We start from the raw sequence: 18766 nt of genomic DNA, 5'->3' as shown, positions 1-18766 counted from the left end.
ATCCGGTTGTCAGGATACCCGGGATGGACAATAAATGCCACTCTTGCCAGTGATATCCACCTCCTGAGAATGAAGACAAATTGCGGGTTAAAGAAGTTCCTTTCTCCGGTTAATTGTGCCAATTGCTCCAATGGAAGACAGTCTTGAAAAATGATATAAAATGACAAGCCATCCAGTATCTTGATTTGGCTGTGAGCTCGGCTTGCCCACTGAACTGCTGCCCCCCAGCGATCTTCAGCGAGGCTTACCAAAGCTGGATTCTACTTTCCACTCTTAGCACATGACTTGTTTTTATGCACTCCACCTACAATGGTTAAGCAAATGGGCTAACTCAAAAAGTCTGGTGGATTCAGGTCTGTAGGGCACTAGCAAGCCAAAATTGGCCACGATTCAGTTTGAACGTTGAATATTCTTGGTCAAGTGCACTGTCTAAGTAACAGGACTATACACAAATACAGATCGTTCACCTTCCAGTTTGCAATGCTTTAGCTATTGTTTCCAAATGATGAATACATACCAGCAGCTGTGCCTTGGCGAAACATGTGTGTAGGTTTAATTAAAGATCTACTCATCTTGCAAGTACAACTAATTAGTTTTCTACAGGTTTTGGTGGCCGAATGCAATGACCTTTCAATGAAACATGGGATCGAATACAGCCCAGAATGATGGAAGAATTCTTTATTTTATACAAATTATTGCAGACAGCATATAAGTTATGGAAGTTAGTCGTCTTAATTTAAGCAAATAAAGAGTGCAACAAGAGAAAGAGCCGGCCTCACGAAAGCAGCACAAAATTCCTAACATTTCGCTTTTGGGAATATTGTTCAGGCAGAATGCAAATACAGCTTGAGCATCCCTTATCCGAAATTCCGAAAACTGAAAAATTCTGTGAAATCAGCACTTTTTTGAGCGGCAGTGCCAACGTGATGTCACGGTTCCCCGGGCGATGCGCAGGTCCTAACGCCCGCATATACGCAGTTTCCAATGCACCATACATGCACAGTTCCCAACACGTGCCGCACATGTGCAATTCCCAACGCGCAGCAGATGCACATTATATTCCAAAATCTGATATCCGGATCCCCCATGCCCCAAGCATTCCGGATAAGGGGTGCTCAACCTGTATTGCATTACCAATATTTTAATGATTTTAACTGTGGAGTGTAGCACCTTCAGTGAATGTTATACGCACATGCCGGTGAAATTCACCATTCGGCACAATGACAACTCAAAGTAGGAAATCAAGTTGGAAGCACTTCTTGCACATTATCAGACGTATTAAAATATGCCTTGTTGGCACCTGAAAAAAAAACTCAGTTCCATTCAGCCTCCTAACACTCAGCTGGCACTCATACACTTATTTAATGTGAACACTTATTATTTGCAATATTTTTGCAAGAATTAAACTTTGGGGTAATTAACTATAGATATGTCAGGAATAAAAGAATGACTAGGGTAAGAGTAGGGCCAGTCAAGGATAGTAGTGGGAAGTTGTGCTTGGAGTCCGAGGAGATAGAAGAGGTGCGAAATGAATATTTTTCGTCAGTATTCACACAGGAAAGAGACAATGTTGTCGAGGAGAATACTGAGATTCAGGCTACTAGACTAGAAGGGCTTGAGGTTCATAAGGAGGAGGTGTTAGCAATTCTGGAAAGTGTGAAAATAGATAAGTCCCTTGGGCCGGATGGGATTTATCCTAGGATTCTCTGGGAAGCTAGGGAGGAGATTGATGAGCCTTTGGCTTTGATCTTTAAGTCATCTTTGTCCACAGGAACAGTGCCAGAAGACTGGAGGATAGCAAATGTTGTCCCCTTGTTCAAGAAGGGGAGTAGAGACAACCCCGGTAACTATAGACCAGTGAGCCTCACTTCTGTTGTGGGCAAAATCTTGGAAAGGTTTATAAGAGATAGGGTGTATAATCATCTGGAAAGGAATAATTTGATTAGAGATAGTCAACACAGTTTTGTGACGGGTAGGTCGTGCCTCACAAACCTTATTGAGTTCTCTGAGAAGGTGACCAAGCAGGTGGATGAGGGTAAAGCAGTTGATGTGGTGTATATGGATTTCAGTAAAGCGTTTGATAAGGTTCCCCATGGTAGGCTACTGCAGAAAATACAGAGGCATGGGATTCAGGGTGATTTAGCAGTTTGGATCAGAAATTGGCTAGCTGGAAGAAGAAAAAGGGTGGTGGTTGATGGGAAGTGTTCAGACTGGAGTCCAGTTACTAGTGGTGTACCACAAGGATCTGTTTTGGGGCCACTGCTGTTTGTCATTTTTATAAATGACCTGGAGGAGGGCGTAGAAGGATGGGTGAGTAAATTTGCAGATGACACTAAAGTCGGTGGAGTTGTGGACAGTGCGGAAAGGTGTTACAAGTTACAGAGGGACATAGATAAGCTGCAGCACTGGGCTGAGGTGGCAAATGGAGTTTAATGCAGAAAAGTGTCAGGTGATTCATTTTGGAAGGAATAACAGGAAGACAAAGTACTGGGCTAATGGTAAGATTCTTGGCAGTGTGAATGAGCAGAGAGGTCTCGGTGTCCATGTACATAGATCCCTGAAAGTTGCCACTCAGGTTGAGAGGGTTGTTAAGAAGGCGTACGGTGTGTTAGTTTTTATTGGTAGAGGGATTGAGTTTCGGAGCCATGAGGTCATGTTGCAGCTGTACAAAACTCTGGTGCGGCCGCATTTAGAGTATTGCGTGCAATTCTGGTCACCGCATTATAGGAAGGATGTGGAAGCATTGGAGGGTGCAGAGGAGATTTACCAGAATGTTGCCTGGTATGGAGGGAAGATCTTATGAGGAAAGGCTGAGGGACTTGAGGCTGTTTTCGTTAGAGAGAATGTTAAGAGGTGACTTAATTGAGGCATACAAGATGATCAGAGGATTGGACAGGGTGGACAGTGAGAGCCTTTTTCCACAGATTGGGATGTCTAGCATGAGGGGACATAGCTTTAAATTGAGGGGAGATAGATATAAGACAGATGTCTGAGGTAGGTTCTTTACTCAGAGAGTAGTAAGGGCATGGAATGCCCTGCCTGCAACAGTAGTGGACTCGCCAAGACTAAGGGCATTCAAATGGTCATTGGATAGACATATGGACGATAAGGGAATAGTGTAGATGGGCTTTAGAATGGTTTCACAGGTCGGCGCAACATCGAGGGCCGAAGGGCCTGTACTGCGCTGTAATGTTCTATGTTTTAACAATGCATTGTTTATTTTCACTTCTTGCATTTTCATTCCTGATTCATGTGCACGGTTTGATTTCATTTTCATTTCATAATGGTCTTAAATATCAAATGTAATGGAAAAGGGTGAAAGTTAATGCTTCATAATGTTCCCACCCCCATTAATTACCCAAATCCATGACGTTGCTGTATTTCTGATACTGAGAAAGAGGTAGTCCAATCACACACATCATGCCTCTCTCCACTCTCGTTACTTCCATCAATATGGATGGTGATCCTTCTTGGATAGGTTTTTCCCACTCTAGTAATCAGACTGTTGAAATTCACCCTGCTTGGCAAGTTCAAGAGTTGACCATCAATTAAGACCGGCATTAAAACTCAGCTCATTTAGTCATCAAGCGCTTTCACTCATGCGGCATGGTGGCACGGCGGTTAACACTGCTGCCTCACAACGCAAGAGATCCGGGTTTGATTCCGACCTCGGGCAACTGTCTGTGTAGAATTTGCACATTCTTCCAGTGTCTGCGTGGTTTTCCTCTGGGTGCTCCGGTTTCCTCCCACAGTTCAAAGATGTGCCGGTTACGTGGACTGGCTACACTAAATGTTCCCTAGGTGGGATTATGGGGTTAGGGTGAGGGATTGGGCCTAGGTAGGGTGCTCTTGCAGAGGGTTGGTGCAGACTCGATGGGCCAAGTAGCCTCTTTCTGCACTGTAGAGATTCTATGATTGTATGAATGCTTAATTTGCAATTTCTGCTAGAACTGCTATTCGTCAACACCTCCAACAAATATGTTTCCTTCCTAGTCAATGTAAGGCGACATGAAGAAAAGGTTACTGACTGATTTAAATCTACACCTTCCAACAGACCATGCAAAATCATCATGCTCATGGATTTAATAACTTTTGAAGCCCAAATTTATTCTTCATCGTCAAAAAGGCAAAGAAAAACTCCAGAATACCGGCTTGTCATCGAATCCGTACAGAGCAGATGGAGGCCATTTGGCCCATCGAGTCAACACCAATCCCCCCTCCCCCCGAAAGAGCACCTCATCTAGGCCCACTCCCCTGCCCTATTTCCATAATCACGTAACCGGCACATCTTTAGACTGTGGGAGGAAACCAAAGCAGACACAGGAAGAATGTGCAAATTCCACAGTCAACCAAGGCTGGAATTGAACCCGGGTCCCTGGCATTGGGATGCTATAAAAGTGAATGCAGTAGACGTCAAGTCGCAAAAACCAGGGAATCTGACATTATTAATCACTGTACTGGCATACTTTGTTGTAAAGTGCAGGGTCTGAGCTTGCTGACCACAAAATTCATTTTTGGGATGTTAGGCTCCTCCTCCTATAGGAGGGCTGTAAAAACAATACGTGGAGAAAGGAAAACTGGTTCAGAGGAACACAGAAACCCGGGATGAGGGTAAAGTGAAATTGAAGAGAATTCGCTGACACATGATAACATACAAATAAATACCATCAGATCATTTTTCCCTTTTTTCTTTCACGTTATGTGGGCATCGCTGGCAAGGCCAGCATTTGCTGCCCACCCCTAATTGACCTCGAGGTGATTTGAACCACCTTCTTGAACCGCTGCTTTACATCTGGCGCAGGTACACCGACAGTGCAAAAATGGCAACAAAGATCCAAGTTGGGGTGGGGTGTGGCCTGGAGAGGAACTTGCAGGCGATTGCGTTGCCTTGCATCTGCTGCCTTTGTCCTTCTAGGTAGGGACCGCAGCTTTGGAAGGTGCCATTGAAGAAACTTTGATGAATTGCTGCAGTGCATCTTTTACATGGTGCATGGTGCTGCCACTGTACATAGGTGGTGGAGAAAGTTCATGTTTAATTTGGTGGATGGGGTGCCAGCCATTAGTTTACATCCAGCAATCCTTCAGAGTATTTTCAATCATCTCTTTCCTGGAGGTGTATGGAGCATGTTTTAGTCTGAACCAATGCTTTGGGAACAGGTTTCCATTGGTTGCATACATTTCCACTCCTTTTTTGCCCAGGAGAGAACGAAACGTTTTATTCCGTGCAAGCACTTTATCATAAAACTCAATACCGCCTTCTGCATAGTTCTTTGATATTGTAGCTGTCCGGCGATCCGATCTGTAGTCAAGCCAGTGACTAACTGCATCAGAAAGAAGAAAATAACCCACAAGTCCCATTGCTGCTACAGCCAGGTTATAAAAGCCACGCAACATTAAAGGGCCAGAGTAAAGGCCAAGGGCTTGTTTTGCTGCCACTCCAGTCAGATACGTACCCGCCAAACAGGCTGATCCCACCAGTGAATGAATGATGGGGCTGTTGCTCTGTAAATATATAATCTCTCTCGCAATGGCAAACTTCTGTGCATCAGAGGAGAAGGTGAGGGATTCTCGGAGGGCTTTTCCAACCTCACTGTCCCACTTGACGTCTCTGCCATTGATCATGACAATTCGATTGGTTATCCCTTTCCCCTCATCAGCTGAGCTATTGAAATTGGCAGGGATGCCAACGATGGCACCAGCTGGTAGCCAAGGAACACCCGCACTCACTGGCTGAAAGCTGAAGGCAGAGAACGCTGCGTAATTTGGTGCCGAGTCCACCCCAGCATCTTTAAGCACCTCCTGAAAAGTATTCTGCAATTTGTCCGAGAGTTGAGCAGGGACCCCTCTTGACCAAGCTTGGTACAACTTTCCATATGTCCGCTGGGGGAAAACATGGCAGAAGGCATTGGCAACAAACAGCCCTCCACAGGAAACAGCCAGCAACTTTATTCGATGCTTGCTGGCAAATACAGCAAGTTTCCTAACAAACTGGCTCGCCATCCCCCACCTGTATGTAGGAGCTTGTTTATCTGTAAGAGACAATATCATATTTAGACATGGGCGAGTGAACAAATCAAATACTTTAACTAAAAAATTGAAAATCTAAAACTATTACACTAGGGGAGAGAAACAAAGTCATTCCAAAGTAACACTTTCCTGTCATCTACAAACATGTATTTCCAACCTGTATGGTTTTCAGTCTGACTCTTAATTTAAGTTAATTTGTACTACAGCATCAGTAAATAAAATGCTGGGAGCGATTAGCAGTGGAGACACATTTCTGGCAGGTCCTTAGCTACTGCATTTTAAAAATCTACTATTAAACAAGATCGCGCACACTATTACTTATTCAAGATACTGGAGAGGATGTTTCCTCTTATGGAGAACTAGAGACAGAGTTTAAAATTAAGGGGTCGCCCATTTAAGACTGAGATAAAAGGTATCTGGATGTGCACCTCATGTGCTGTACCCTGCAGGGCTACCGACCAAATGCTGGAAAGTGTGATTTCAGCCGAGTGGTTAATTTCTTTGGCCGATGAAGACAAGATGAGCCAAGCGGTCTCTTTTTGTGCCATCAACTTTCTATGACTGGTAGGGAGAATCTTTTTTTCTTTCATAAGATTGTTAGTCTGTGGTATTCTCTTCCACAGGGAGCATTGAGGGAAGGTCATTGAATCTTTTTGAGGTGGAGTTAGATTGTCTGCCCTGTCAATCAATAATCTAAAGTTATAGGGGTAGACAGTAAAGTAGAGTTGAACCACAATCAGATTAGCCATTATCTTATCAAATGGTGGAGCAGGGGGTGAACAGTCTACACCCGCTTTTTAATTTGTCTGATGTAGAGAAAAATGAAAAGTATAACTGCAGTTCCACTTCCACAAACAAGTAGGCACTGATTCGCCATGTTATAATAATAATCTTTATTATTGTCACAAGTAGGCTTACATTAACACTGCAATGAAGTTACTGTGAAAATTCCCTAGCCGGCGCCTGGTCGGGTACACTGAGGGAGAATTCAGAATGTCCAATTCACCTAACAGCACGTCTTTCGGGACTTGTGGGAGACCCACACAGACACAGGGAGAACAAGCAGACTCCGCACAGACAGTGACCCAAGAGGGAATTGAACCCAGGACTCTGATGCTGTGAAGCAACAGTGCTAACACTGTGCTACCGTGCCGCCCATCTCTAATCTTCTCCAATCCCACTACTCCCGCCCCCTGTGCTTATGTAATTCTAGCTTCTTGAGTATCCCCAATTTGAATCGCTCTACCACTGACGGTAATGCCTTAAATGGCTGAGGAGCTGAATTTCCTCCCTAACATTCGCTGCCACTCAAAATATTTGTTAAAACTTACCCCTTTTAACAAAGCTTTTTGTCATTTAGTCATGTTTGTTATGTGGCTTGGTGATGAACTTTGGGATCTATCATTACACTTAAGCCACTACATAATTAAGTTATTGTTGTCACCAGTATACAAAGTTCTGCTTTCCTTGATTAAAGCTTCATAAGGAACAAACGTACATGGCAGGGTCCACTTGTGCTTTAGATAAATGCAGAGGTAGGCCATTCAGCCCATCGTGTCCTTTCTTCTTTTCATGGGATGTGGGTGTTCCAGATTTCTTTCTGAAACAGGCTCAAACTTAAGATCATGTCCATTGCTTTTAATTTCTTCACCAGAGGAAATACCTCCATAGCTACCTTTAACATTTGAAACAGCTCAATCAGATCATTTTGGGTAGCACGGTAGCTTCACAGCGCCAGGGTCCCAGATGATTTCCTGCTGGGTCACTGTCTGTGCGGAGTCTGCACATTCTCCCAATGTCTGCGTGGGTTTCCTCCGGGTGCTCTGGTTTGCTCCCACAGTCCAAAGACATGCAGGGTATGTGGATTGGACATGCTAAATTGCCCTTAGTGTCCAAAAAGGATAGGAGGGGTTATTGGGTTACAGGGGTAGAGTGGAAGTGAGGGCTTAAAATGTGTCGGTGCAGACTCGATGGACTGAATGGCCTCCTTCTGCATAGAATCATAGAAGTTTACAGCATGGAAACAGGCCCTTCGGCCCAACCAGTCCATGCCGCCCAGTTTTTTACCATTAAGCTAGTCCCAGTTGCCCGCACTTGGCCCATAACCCTCTATACCCATCTTACCCATGTAACCATCTAAATGTTTTTTGAAAGACACAATTGTACCCGCTTCTACTACTACCTCTGGCAGCCCATTCCAGACACTCACTACCCTCTGAGTGAAGAAATTGCCCCTCTGGGCCCTTCTGAATCTCTCCCCTCTCACCTTAAACCTATGCCCTCTAGTTTTAGACTCCCCTACCTTTGGGAAAAGATGTTGACTATCTACCTTATCTATGCCCCTCATTATTTTATAGACCTCTATAAGATCACCCCTAAGCCTCCTACGCTCCAGGGAAAAAAGTCCCAGTCTATCCAGCCTCTCCTTATAACACAAACCATCAAGTCCCGGCAACATCCTAGTAAATCTTTTCTGCACTCTTTCTAGTTTAATAATATCCTTTCTATAATAGGGTGCCAGAACTGCACACAGTATTCCAAGTGTGGCCGTACCAATGCATTGTATGTTCTATGTTCTATCACCCTTCAATATATATTTTTTAAATTACTGTCTCAAGAGGCCTGGGGTCACTGACAAGACCAGCATTTATTGCCCATCCCTAATTGCTGGTGAGCTGCCTTTATTAACCATTGTAGTCCATATCATAGAATGTACAGTGCAGAAACCGGCCACAGGTGCCAGAAGGTGGCGACTAGGGACTTTTCACAGTAACTTCATTGAAGCCTACTTGTGACAATAAGCGATTATTATGGCCCATCGAGTCTACACCGGTCCCTGAAAGAACACCCTACCGAAGCCCACACCTCCACCCTATCCCTGGAACCCAGCACCCCTCAACGTTTGGACACTACAGGGCAATTTAGCATGACCAATCCACCTAACCTGCACATCTTTCGACTATGGGAAGAAACCGGAGCATCCGGAGGAAACCTACGCAGCCACAGGGAACATGCAGACTCCGCATGGACAGAGACCCAAGCCTGGAATCGAATCCGGGTCCCTAGCGTTGTGAAGCAAGTGCTAACCACTGTGTACCATGCCATATGGTACACCCTCAGTGCTGTTAAGGCAGTTCCAGGATTCTGACCCAATGACAGAAAAGGATCAGCAACATAGTTCCAAGTCAGAATGGTGCAGGGTGACTAATGATTCTGTAAAATACAGGGTTGTCCCTTATTTGCTCAGTTCACCTCAAATTGCCTCCACCTGGGACACTGTTTGCAATTTGCGCACGCGACACAATCTCCCTCCCAGCAGCTTGACACCAACAACTGGTACATGTTCACTTTCCCCACCATCCCTTACAGCTTCCACGGCACCCTCACCCCCTTGCAGCTTTGAGCCGCCAACAACGAAGCCCTTAAAATGTTCACCAGGAGTCGGTCACCCTAGAACGGTGTGTGGTTTGGAGGGGAATTTAAGTTGGTGGTGTTCCCAGATATCTGCTGCCCTTGTCCTTCTGGGTGGTAGAGGGTGCCAGAGGCCTGGCGCGCGCCTCAAGCCCAGTCTGTCCTGGAGTAATTGAGACCCTTTAGGGTGGATCTGCAGTGCAGCAGCTTGAACTGCAGCCCCCTTTCCTCCATGACCGCCTTGCAAACATGTATTTGTGAATGGAGAAGTTTCTTCTTTTAAAACGAGCAGCACCAGGTGGAGCAAAACCCGCCCAGAGGCTGGGGTTGGATTCCCGGGGCAGATTCAGCAGCTGCAGCCTGATCCCAATCCCCCCCCCCCCCCCCCCCCCCCAAACCACCCAGACACCGGCGCCGACTCACCACATTATCTAGCAAACAAACTGATCACTACCCACGTTTTCACCCACTCCCCCTGACGCCAATTTGCTCTCCATCTTTACCTCCGGCTCCAAGAAACCGCAGGAGGAGGCGGACGCCGCTTTACGACAGCCGCAGGGGCCGGAATACGGTAGGATTCCGGAACACGTGATCCCCAGGCTCAAACGAACGAGGTCGCGGGCGCCGCCATCTTTGTAAGGGCCAGGGCCGGAGAGCGTCGATCAATGAGCGGCCATCTTTGTAAGGTCCGGGGCCGGCGAACAAGAGGGTCGATCAATGAGCGGCCATCTTTGTAAGGTCCGGGGCCGGCGAATGAGAGGGTCGATCAATGAGCGGCCATCTTTGTAAGGTAAAATCCATGAACCATTTGTTCTCGAGCCAATGAATAAAGTAGGGTTAATAAGTGTACTGGAGAGCACCTCGTGGGAGATGTTGTGGTAAAATATGTTTTAAGAGCTAATTTTATTAAGCAGCATTGGCATCATGTAAGTGCCAGGCAATGACAAGAGAGAATCTAACCATTCCTCCTTGACATTCAATGGCATTACCGTCACTGCATTAGCATTATCATCAATGGGGAGACTTCATACAGTGCAGCAGGAGGCCATTCGGCACATCGTATCTGCAGCAACCTTCCGAAAGAGCACCCCACCACCCCACTCCAATCCTGTAACCCCACCTAACCTGCAAATCCCTGGACATTAAGGGGACATTTAACATGACCAATCCGTCTAACCTCCACATCTTTGGACTGTGGGAGGAAACCGGAGCACCCGGAGGAAACCCACGCAGACACTGGGTAAAAGTGCAAACTCCACACAGTCACCAGAGGTCAGAATTGAACCCGATTCCCTGGCGCTGTGAGGCAGCTGTGCAAACTCACTTGCTTGTCTTAACATCCCTTTCAACAATTGATTCAGGGGCCAAAGAGAGGGTTTCACCAGCTGCACTGTAGCCTGTGGGCCTAGGATTGGACAAGCCTGATCTACAAGATGCACATTTGCTGAGGAACTCATCAAAGATTCTGCAACAGCACTTTCCAAACCTTAAACCTCTACCACGTAGAAGGACAAGAGTGGCAGGTGCACAGGAACCCCACCAAGGAAGTTCCCCTCCATGCTACACACCATCCTGACTTGGAACTGTATCGCCGTTCCTTCACTGTCACTGGTCAAATTCCTGGACCTTCCTTCCTAACAACACTGTGGGAGTACTTGCACCACATGGACTGTAGCGGCTCAAGAAGGCGCTGGAAAACCACCTTCTCAAGGACGACTAGGGGTGGTTAATAAATGGTGGCTTAACCAATGATACCCACACCCTAAAAAACAATTTAAAAATCCACCTCCCCGCCTCTCAAGGCGACCAACTGTCCTGCATTTTAAAGGATTGTCCCTTGTTTTGACTCTGACTTGTTCTAATGTGGCAGGGGGATGGGAACCGATGCAGGAAGTTGGAAGGTAGTAAAACATTGACAGAAACAAAAGGCAGTAAGGGGGAAAATGTAAGGCAGAGGAGTCATAGTCAAAAATTAAAAAGGGCGACAGTACAATGTACAGTGACTGAGGGGAGCTCAGTGAATAGGACCAGTAATACTAAAAGGACTAAAACGGGAAGTAAAAACATTAATGGTAAGAGACGTGGCAGGTTGTTACATGAAGATATGGGTTCAACGACAAGGAAAATTAGGAGAAAAGTTAAGAGGAAATATAACTTAGGAGAGGTTACTGATTGAGGTGTTAAGATTCAAATCAGAGGTAAAAAAGCCAACATAAGTGTACGTTACCTGAATGCTTGTAGTATTCGGAATAGAAGATAGAACATAGAACATTACAGCGCAGTACAAGCCCTTCGGCCCTCGATGTTGCGCCGACCTGTGAAACCACTCTAAAGCCCATCTACACTATTCCCTTATCGTCCATATGTCTATCTAATGACCATTTGAATACCCTTAGTGTTGGCGAGTCCACTACTGTTTCAGGCAGGGCATTCCACACCCTTACTACTCTCTGAGTAAAGAACCTACCTCTGACATCTGTCTTATATCTATCTTTCCTTCAATTTAAAGCTATGTCCCCACGTGCTAGACATCATCACCCGAGGAAAAAGGCTCTCACTGTCCACCCTATCCAATCCTCTGATCATCTTGTATGCCTCAATTAAGTCACCTCTTAACCTTCTTCTCTCTAACGAAAACAGCCTCAAGTCCCTCAGCCTTTCCTCATAAGATCTTCCCTCCATACCGGGCAACATTCTGGTAAATCTCCTCTGCACCCTTTCCAATGCTTCCACATGCTTCCTATAATGCGGCGATCAGAATTGCACGCAATAGTCCAAATGCGGCTGCACCAGAGTTTTGTACAGCTGCAACATGACCTCATGGCTCCGAAACTCAATCCCTCTACCAATAAAAGCTAACACACCATACGCCTTCTTAACAACCCTCTCAACCTGAGTGGCAACTTTCAGGGATCTATGTACATGGACACCGAGATCTCTCTGCTCATCCACACTGCCAAGAATCTTACCATTAGCCCAGTACTCTGTCTTCCTGTTATTCCTTCCAAAATGAATCACCTTACACTTTTCTGCATTGAACTCCATTTGCCACCTCTCAGCCCAGCGCTGCAGCTTATCTATGTCCTTCTGTAACTTGTAACATCCTTCCGCACTGTCCACAACTCCTCCGACTTTAGTATCATCTGCAAATTTACTCACCCATCCTTCTATGCCCTCCTCCAGGTCATTTATAAAAATGACAAACAGCAGAGGCCACAAAACAGATCCTTGTGGTACACCACTAGTAACTGGACTCCAGTCTGAACATTTCCCATCAACCACCACCCTTTGTCTTCTTCCAGCTAGCCAATTTCTGATCCAAACTGCTAAATCTAATAAGGTAAATGAGTTGATGGCGCAAATCATCGTGAATGACTATGATTTAGTGGCCATTACTGAAACATGGTTAAAGGATGGTCACGACTGGGAGTTAAATATCCAAGGGTATCAAACTATTTGGAAGGACAGAGTGGATGGTAAGGTGGTGTAGCTCTGTTATTTAAGGATGACGTCCGGGCAATAATAAGGGATGACATCGTGCTATAGAGGATAAGGTTGAATCCATTTGGGTGGAAATCAGGAATAGTAAGGCAAAAAAGTCACTGATAGGAGTAGTCTATAGGCCACCAAATAGTAACATTATGGTGGGACAGGCAATAAACAAAGAAATAACTGATGCATGTAGAAATGGTACAGCAGTTATCATGGGGGATTTTAATCTACATGTCGATTGGTTTAACCAGGTCGGTCAAGGCAGCCTTGAGGAAGAGTTTATAGAATGTATCCGCGATGGTTTCTTAGAACAGTATGTAATGGAACTTACGAGGGAACAAGCGGTCCTAGATCTGATCCTGTGTAATGAGACAGGATTGACTCATGATCTCATAATTAGGGATCCTCTCGGAAGGAGCGATCACAATATGGTGGAATTTAAAATACAGATGGAGGGTGAGAAGGTAAAATCAAACACTAGTGTTTTGTGCTTAAACAAAGGAGATTACAATGGGATGAGAGAAGAACTAGCTAAGGTAGACTGGGAGCAAAGACTTTATGGTGAAACAGTTGAGGAACAGTGGAGAACCTTCCAAGCGATTTTTCACAGTGCTCAGCAAAGGTTTATACCAACAAAAAGGAAGGATGGTAGAAAGAGGGAAAATTGACCGTGGATATCAAAGGAAATAAGGGAGAGTATCAAATTGAAGGAAAAAGCATAAAAAGTGGCAAAGATTAGTGGGAGACTAGAGGACTGGGAAATCTTTAGGGGGCAACAGAAAGCTACTAAAAAACCTATGAAGAAGAATAAGATAGATTATGATAGTAAACTTGCTCAGAATATAAAAACAGATAGTAAAGGTTTCTACAAATATATAAAACAAAAAAGAGTGGCTAAGGTAAATATTGGTCCTTTAGTGGATGAGAAGGGAGATTTAATAATGGGAGATGAGGAAATGGCTGAGGAACTGAACAGGTTTTTTTTGGGTCGGTCTTCAGTGGAAGACACAAATAACATGCCAGTGACTGATAGAAATGAGGCTATGACAGGTGAGGACCTTGAGAAGATTGTTATCACTAAGGGGATAGTGATGGGCAAGCTAATGGGGCTAAAGGTAGACAAGTCTCCTGGCCCTGATGGACTGCATCCCAGAGTGCTAAAAGAGATGGCTAGGGAAATTGCAAATGCACTAGTGATAATTTACCAAAATTCACTAGACTCTGGGGTGGTCCTGGCGGATTGGAAATTAGCAAACGTGACACCACTGTTTAAAAAAGGAGGTAGGCAGAAAGCGGGTAATTATAGGCCAGTGAGCTTAACTTCGGTAGTAGGGAAGATGCTGGAATCTATCATCAAGGAAGAAATAGCGAGGCATCTGGATGGAAATTGTCCCATTGGGCAGACGCAGCATGGGTTCATAAAGGGCAGTTTGTGCCTAACTAATTTAGTGGAATTTTTTGAGGACATTACCAGTGCGGTAGATAACGGGGAGCCAATGGATGTGGTATATCTGGATTTCCAGAAAGCCTTTGACAAGGTACCACACGAAAGGTTGCTGCATAAGATAAAGATGCATGGCATTAAGGGTAAAGTAGCAGCATGGATAGAGATTGGTTAATTAATAGAAAGCAAAGAGTGGGGATTAATGGGTGTTTCTCTGGTTGGCAATCAGTAGCTATTGGTGTCCCTCAGGGATCAGTGTTGGGCCCACAATTGTTCACAATTTACATAGATGATTTGGAGTTGGGGACCAAGGGCAATGTGTCCAAGTTTGCAGACGACACTAAGATGAGTGGTAAAGCAAAAAGTGCAGAGGATACTGGAAGTCTGCAGAGGGATTTGGATAGGCTAAGTGAATGGGCTAGGGTCTGGCAGATGGAATACAATGTTGACAAATGTGAGGTTATCCATTTTGGTAGGAATAACAGCAAAAGGGAGTATTATTAAAATGATAAAATATTAAAACATGTTGCTGTGCAGAAAACCTGTGTGTGCTAGTGCCTGAGTCGCAAAAAAGTTGGTTTACAGGTACAACAGGTGATTAAGAAGGCGAATGGAATTTTGTCCTTCATTGCTAGAGGGATGGAGTTTAAGACTAGGGAGGTTCTGCTGCAATTGTATAAGGTGTTAGTGAGGCCACACCTGGAGTATTGTGTTCAGTTTTGGTCTCCTTACTTGAGAAAGGACGTACTGGCACTGGAGGGTGTGCAGAGGAGATTCACTAGGTTAATCCCAGAGCTGAAGGGGTTGGATTACGAGGAGAGGTTGAGTAGACTGGGACTGTACTCGTTGGAATTTAGAAGGATGAGGGGGGATCTTATAGAAACATATAAGATTATGAAGGGAATAGATAGGATAGATGCGGGCAGGTTGTTTCCACTGGCGGGTGAAAGCAGAACTAGGGGGCATAGCCTCAAAATAAGGGGAAGTAGATTTAGGACTGAGTTTAGGAGGAACTTCTTCACCCAAAGGGTTGTGAATCTATGGAATTCCTTGCCCAGTGAAGCAGTAGAGGCTCCTTCATTAAATGTTTTTAAGATAAAGATAGATAGTTTTTTGAAGAATAAAGGGATTAAGGGTTATGGTGTTCAGGCGGGAAAGTGGAGCTGAGTCCACAAAAGATCAGCCATGATCTCATTGAATGGCGGAGCAGGCCCGAGGGGCCAGATCGCTTAATCCTGCTCCTAGTTCTTATGTTCTTCACCTCAAGGGATGTTTTATGCCTCTTCTTTCTAGGGCAGTGTGTGGGAGACTGAAATAAAAACAAAAAATGCTGGAAATACTCAGCAGGCCAGGCAATGTAAATGGAGAGAAACAGAGAATTCTGCCCAATGCTTTGGTTTTCCTGAAACTAATTTCTCTCTACAATTGCTGCCTGCCTGACCTGCTGAGTATTCCCAACACTTTTTGTTTTAATTTCATACTTTCAGCCTACGCAGTATTTTGCTTTTGCATTACTGTGTGAGACTGGCTTTCGGAGCACTGCTCCTCCCTCAGGTTAATGAAGAGGTATGTTCCAGAAACATATATATAGACAAAGTCAAAGACGCAAGATGATCTGTTTATGGTAAAAGACACACAAACAGATTTTCTTGAGTTAAAAAAAGAGAGGCTTTTCCCCAGGGTAGAGGGGTCAATTACTCGGGGGCATAGGTTTAAGGTGAGAGGGGCAAGGTTTAGAGTAGATGTACGAGGCAAATTTTTTACGCAGAGGGTAGTGGGTGCCTGGAACTCACTACCGGAGGAGGTAGTGGAAGCAGGGACGATAGGGACATTTAAGGGGCATCTTGACAAATATATGAATAGGATGGGAATAGAAGGATACGGACCCAGGAAGTGTAGAAGATTGTAGTTTAGTCGGGCAGTATGGTCGGCACGGGCTTGGAGGGCCGAAGGGCCTGTTCCTGTGCTGTACATTTCTTTGTTCTTTGTTCTTTGATACTTTGAATGCGAGCATTTGCAGGTAATTAAGTCTTTACAGATCCAGAGATATTGGTAACCCAAGGTTAAAGAGGTGTGAGTTGTCGCAAGCCAGGACAGTTGGTAGGATTTTCCAAGCCCAGGCCAGATGGTGGGGGGGTGAATGTAAAGCGACATGAATCCAAAGTCCCGGTTGAGGCCGTACCCATGTGTGCAGAACTTGACTATAAGTTTCTGCTCGGCGATTCTGTGTTGTCACGTGTCCTGAAGGTTGCCTTGGAGAACGCTTACCTGAAGATCAGAGGTTGAATGCCCTTGACTGCTGAAGTGTTCCCCGACTGGAAGGGAACATTCCTGCCTGGCGATTGTCGTGTGATGTCCGTTCATCCGTTGTTGCAGCGTCTGCATGGTCTCGCCAATGTACCACTCTTTGGGACATACTTTCCTGCAGCATATGAGGTACCCATCAGGTACGTGGTACATAATCGTGCATACATTTTAAAAAAAAAGGATGCCATTGCCAATTTTGTGAGTGTTTAACTGTTTATGGTAAAAGACACACAAACAGATTTTCTTGAGTTAAAAAAAGAGAGGGTAGTTTTATTGTACTTCATCCGGTCTAAGTAAAATAATAAAAACTCTCCGACTTTCACACACCCACACACAAATAGACTAGAGTGGGAGGATAGAGTAATTTAGAATTCAGTAAAATTAAAGTGGTATACAGCTCGTGAAGGACGGTGACTTGCCTGGCTTTAGGCTGGACTTGGTGGTTCAATCTCCATTTCCTTTTTTTCTTCTCTTAAAATGACTGACGGATATTTTTCAATTTCTTGCCTCTCCTGTTTATGTGCCCACAGGTTATAGAGAGGGAGGGTTTCGTGAGGACCATGAAGAATCCAGCATGAGTTTGTAGAGTCAAACAGAAAGTAACTTTATTTCCAACAATATGTACACAGCAGCAGTCGTTCACCACTGGTTCCTTCTCTAGCTGGTACTACACTGGCCAACTCTATTTATACACCTGCAACTACTGGTGATTTCCCCGCCCCCTGATTGGGGGAGCTCATACTCCCCAAGAATCAGTGGATAACCAAACGTTTTGTTTGCATTTCAACCCCACGCTCCTGATCTACGGGCATCTGGTACGGAAGGGGGCAGGGAAGGCGGAGGACCTCCTTGTGAGCCTGCTCCTGGGCCTGGCGATGCTTGCCATAAACAGTTCCAGACAGTGAGCGATCGAGGGGGTCAGCCGACCAGACTGTCTGCTCCTTGTCCGCAGTTTCATTGGTGGCCGTATGTCCCTGGAGAGGGAGCATGCAGCATCCGCGGGCATATTCGAGGCCTTCCGTGTCCGGTGGGCACCGCAGGACTGCTTTATCTACCCCAGTTTCCACATTTTGATTTAATGTTTTTAAGTTTCCGTTCCTCTTTGTTCTTTTCGGGCTGTGCTCCACTTGTTTTTAGGAGCGGGCCCTTTTAATTTGTCCTTCAGTTAATTTATGTTCTTCTATTTAGTTGATTGGGCCCTAAAATACAACATGAGGTGTAACCAATTGTCCCCAGCCAATAGGATTCGAGCAGGTTATAGCAGAGGGTGTAATAAAGTATGCAGGTTGGAATGGTCTTTTTGAGAATAGCAAATGTATTCAATGTGATTTTATATATTAAAATCAATACTTTTGCACAAATTATTTCTCTCCGATGCCAGAAAAAAACAAGACTTATATTTGTGCCATCAGAATGTCCCAAGGTGCTCCTTAGCCAATCTATTACATTAGAAGTGTAGTTTCTGTTGAAATGTAGGCAAATAGGTAGCAATAAGACCATAAGACATTGAAGCAGAATTAGGCCACTTGGCCCATCGAGTCTGCCCCGCCATTCAATCATGGCTGATATTTTCTCATCCCCATTCTCCTGCCTTCTCCCCATAACCCCTGATCCCCTTATTAATCAAGAACCTATCTATCTCTCTCTTAAAGACACTCAGCGAATTGGCCTCCACAGCCTTCTGCAGCAAAGAGTTCCACAGATTCACCACCCTCTGGCTGAAGAAATTCCTCCTCATCTCTGTTTTAAAGGATCGTCCCTTTAATCTGAGATGGTGTCCTCTGGTTCTAGTTTTTCCTAGCAACAGTACCTTCTTCCAGATCATGAATGTATATTGTAAAACGTTGTGGACAGACCCCTGAGGCACACCACTAGTCACCGGCTGCAATCCTGAAAAAGACCCCTTTATCCCCACTCTCTGCCTTCTGCCAGTCAGCCAATCCTCTATCCATGACAGGATCTTACCCTTAACACCATGAGCTCTTATTTTATTTCACAGTTTCCTATGCGGCACCAGAGGTTCATCCCAAAGAAAAGAAAGGTTATCAGAGGGGGGATTAGGCAGCCATGGCTGACAAAGGAAGT

The 18766-nt window shown here is 45.0% G+C and overlaps 1 protein-coding gene across 5 annotated transcripts; it reads right to left on the bottom strand.

The window, feature by feature from the left end:
- Positions 1-661: 661 nt before the first annotated feature.
- Positions 662-16746, bottom strand: tmem177 (transmembrane protein 177). Of its 5 annotated transcripts, none has more exons than XM_072470136.1 (2): positions 16643-16746; positions 662-6029 (listed from the first exon to the last, which is right to left on the bottom strand). In XM_072470136.1, exon 2 carries the CDS (start codon positions 5998-6000, stop codon positions 5065-5067), a length of 936 nt encoding a protein of 311 aa, XP_072326237.1. In that variant the 5' UTR covers positions 6001-6029; positions 16643-16746; the 3' UTR covers positions 662-5064. The 5 variants fall into 5 exon arrangements, with proteins under 5 accessions (XP_072326237.1, XP_072326230.1, XP_072326221.1 ...); XM_072470129.1 differs by lacking the exon at positions 16643-16746 and adding an exon at positions 9942-10065; XM_072470120.1 differs by lacking the exon at positions 16643-16746 and adding an exon at positions 9897-9991.
- Between the last annotated feature and the right edge of the window lie 2020 nt (positions 16747-18766).

This window comes from Scyliorhinus torazame, chromosome 2 (genome assembly GCF_047496885.1).
Source record: "Scyliorhinus torazame isolate Kashiwa2021f chromosome 2, sScyTor2.1, whole genome shotgun sequence".
NCBI lineage: Eukaryota > Metazoa > Chordata > Chondrichthyes > Carcharhiniformes > Scyliorhinidae > Scyliorhinus > Scyliorhinus torazame.
This window is presented reverse-complemented; position numbering and strand designations above follow the sequence as displayed.